This window comes from Capsicum annuum, chromosome 9 (genome assembly GCF_002878395.1).
Source record: "Capsicum annuum cultivar UCD-10X-F1 chromosome 9, UCD10Xv1.1, whole genome shotgun sequence".
Lineage (NCBI taxonomy): Eukaryota > Viridiplantae > Streptophyta > Magnoliopsida > Solanales > Solanaceae > Capsicum > Capsicum annuum.
The window spans coordinates 13,330,298-13,332,260 of record NC_061119.1 but is presented as its reverse complement, the minus strand read 5'-3'; the positions used below and the strand labels follow the sequence as shown (position 1 = coordinate 13,332,260).

Genomic DNA, 1,963 nt, shown 5'->3' with positions numbered 1-1,963 from the left:
GATATAGCTTAACTTGTCAGTTGTCAATTAACATGAAAGAAAAACTTCTAGAATGTTTGATCTAAATTTACTTCTAGAATATTTGATCTAAATTAAGTCATATATTTATAGTTATAAATTATTTTTTTAAGAGAAATAAATATTTTATAATCAAATTATTACTAAACATAAAAGTACATCCATTTTGAAACTGACTAAAATGATACGTGTGATATAAATTGAAACGTGATACTTTTTGAACAACTTTAAGCGAGTAATTGAATAATTGAGTCTATTTTTTTTTTAAAAAACAAAAATAGAAAATTCATTTTTTTTATTAACTTACAATCTAAGAAGTAATGCGACAATCTAAGAAGAAATGTGACTTTGCAATAAACAATCTAAGGAGGCATATTTTGATTTTGTCCCCCTATTTTGGGGTCCATTTGGATAAAACAATAGAATCATAATTTGAAATCAAAAGTTGGAAGTCTTGTTTGGTTAATCTATTTGAATTGGTGGCAACATGATCAGAGCTTTATTTTTGACTTTGAAACTACAAAAAGGCACTATAGCTGAAGTTCTTATAAGAACAATACCCAATGTAGTCCCACGTAATCTTACAAAATGGAGTCCCGGGAGGGTCGAGTGTCCGCAGACTAGCCCCTACCTTTAAGGTAGGGAGGCTAAGAAGAAAGGGCGGCATTACTTCTTACGAGAAGTAACAGCTGCATAACAGATGACCATATGAGACAGGGAAATCATCAAACAACATCTGTTGTACCAACTTACAACAATCCCAAATATAGATGTAAGTCAATTCGTTCAAGTTAAAATCTCATTAGGCCTTCAAAAAGTCCAGCCTTGACAAATTGTGTCCACGAAATGCATTCAAAAAGATTCCACCATGTATCAAGGTGATTCGCTCTCTCTACCCGAGCGTTGATTATGAAACTCACCTTCATCCTCATCATCATTTTCATGGCGCCTCTGGTACTTGGGACTTGGGCTTCGACTTCCACCATTAGCTTCAGCAGGGCTGTCATCATACCTTCGAGGAGCTGGGCTATCCCTCCTAGGACTTCCACTTTTTTCTCTAGGGCTTTGGCTATAGGCACCTTCTTCTCTGGTTGGAGGAGGGCTCTTTTCTTCCATAGGGCTTCCATCTTCGGGTGTTGGGCTGCGCTTCCTCGCCTTGGGTGGAGGACTGGGACTAGGACTTGGATTGGCCTTTATTGGCTCCGGGCTCCTACTGTAGCTTCTTGATCGCTTGACCTGGTCGATTTGTTCTCTTTTTGGTGGAGGGGATCTTGATCGACTGAAAGAACAATGAAGAAGAGCTCAGAAACTTTTCTAAACATGTGTTTGAACATAAATATTTAGTTGAAGTTGAAACAAAGAATTTCCTAAATTTGAAGCTGAAAAGGATTATTTGGAAATTGTATATCAGTACTTGCAAAATATTGATGGCCAAACTTTAACTCGCCAATAGTGACTTAAGAATTTGCAAGTGAAGTCAATGGGCAAACACCAGAGCAAAATAGCAAATTCCTGAACACAAATGAATGCCATCTAGAACACGTGCAAAACTCACCTATAGCTGCGACTTCTGCTATAACTTCGACGAGGAGAACGTGAGCGAGAACGTGACCTAACAGGTGAGCGTGAGTAGCTGCGATCACGTCTACAACAATGAACATCACCAGGTCAAGAAACACAAAATGAAAAGATCAGGGGCAGAAAATAAAGTACTTGCTTCACAGAGGTTTACGTACCTGAGTTTTTTAGGACTATTTGGGCATTTCCTTTCTATATGACCTCTTTCTCCACACCGATAACACTTGTTCTTCCAATCCCCAGCTTTGCAATCTCGAGCCCAATGACCTTCAAGACCACAGTTGAAGCAGCGGCCTGACCCAGGAGCGGGTCCTTTGCCAAGATATTCACGCGAACCGCCTGGTCCACGTGGCACCTAGATAAACAA

The 1,963-nt window shown here is 38.9% G+C and overlaps 1 protein-coding gene across 2 annotated transcripts in view; it reads right to left on the bottom strand.

Annotated features, from left to right (window-relative positions):
* Positions 1–740: 740 nt before the first annotated feature.
* LOC107843023 (serine/arginine-rich splicing factor RS2Z33) overlaps positions 741–1,963 on the bottom strand; it is a 4,346-nt gene continuing 3,123 nt past the window's right edge. For both annotated transcript variants that reach the window (XM_016687147.2, XM_016687146.2), the window contains 3 exons: positions 1,755–1,951; positions 1,574–1,663; positions 741–1,297 (listed from right to left, as the gene is read on the bottom strand). In XM_016687147.2, coding sequence (XP_016542633.1) covers positions 892–1,297; positions 1,574–1,663; positions 1,755–1,951 — 693 coding nt within the window. In that variant the 3' untranslated portion in view covers positions 741–891. The remainder of the gene's footprint in view (positions 1,298–1,573; positions 1,664–1,754; positions 1,952–1,963) is intronic.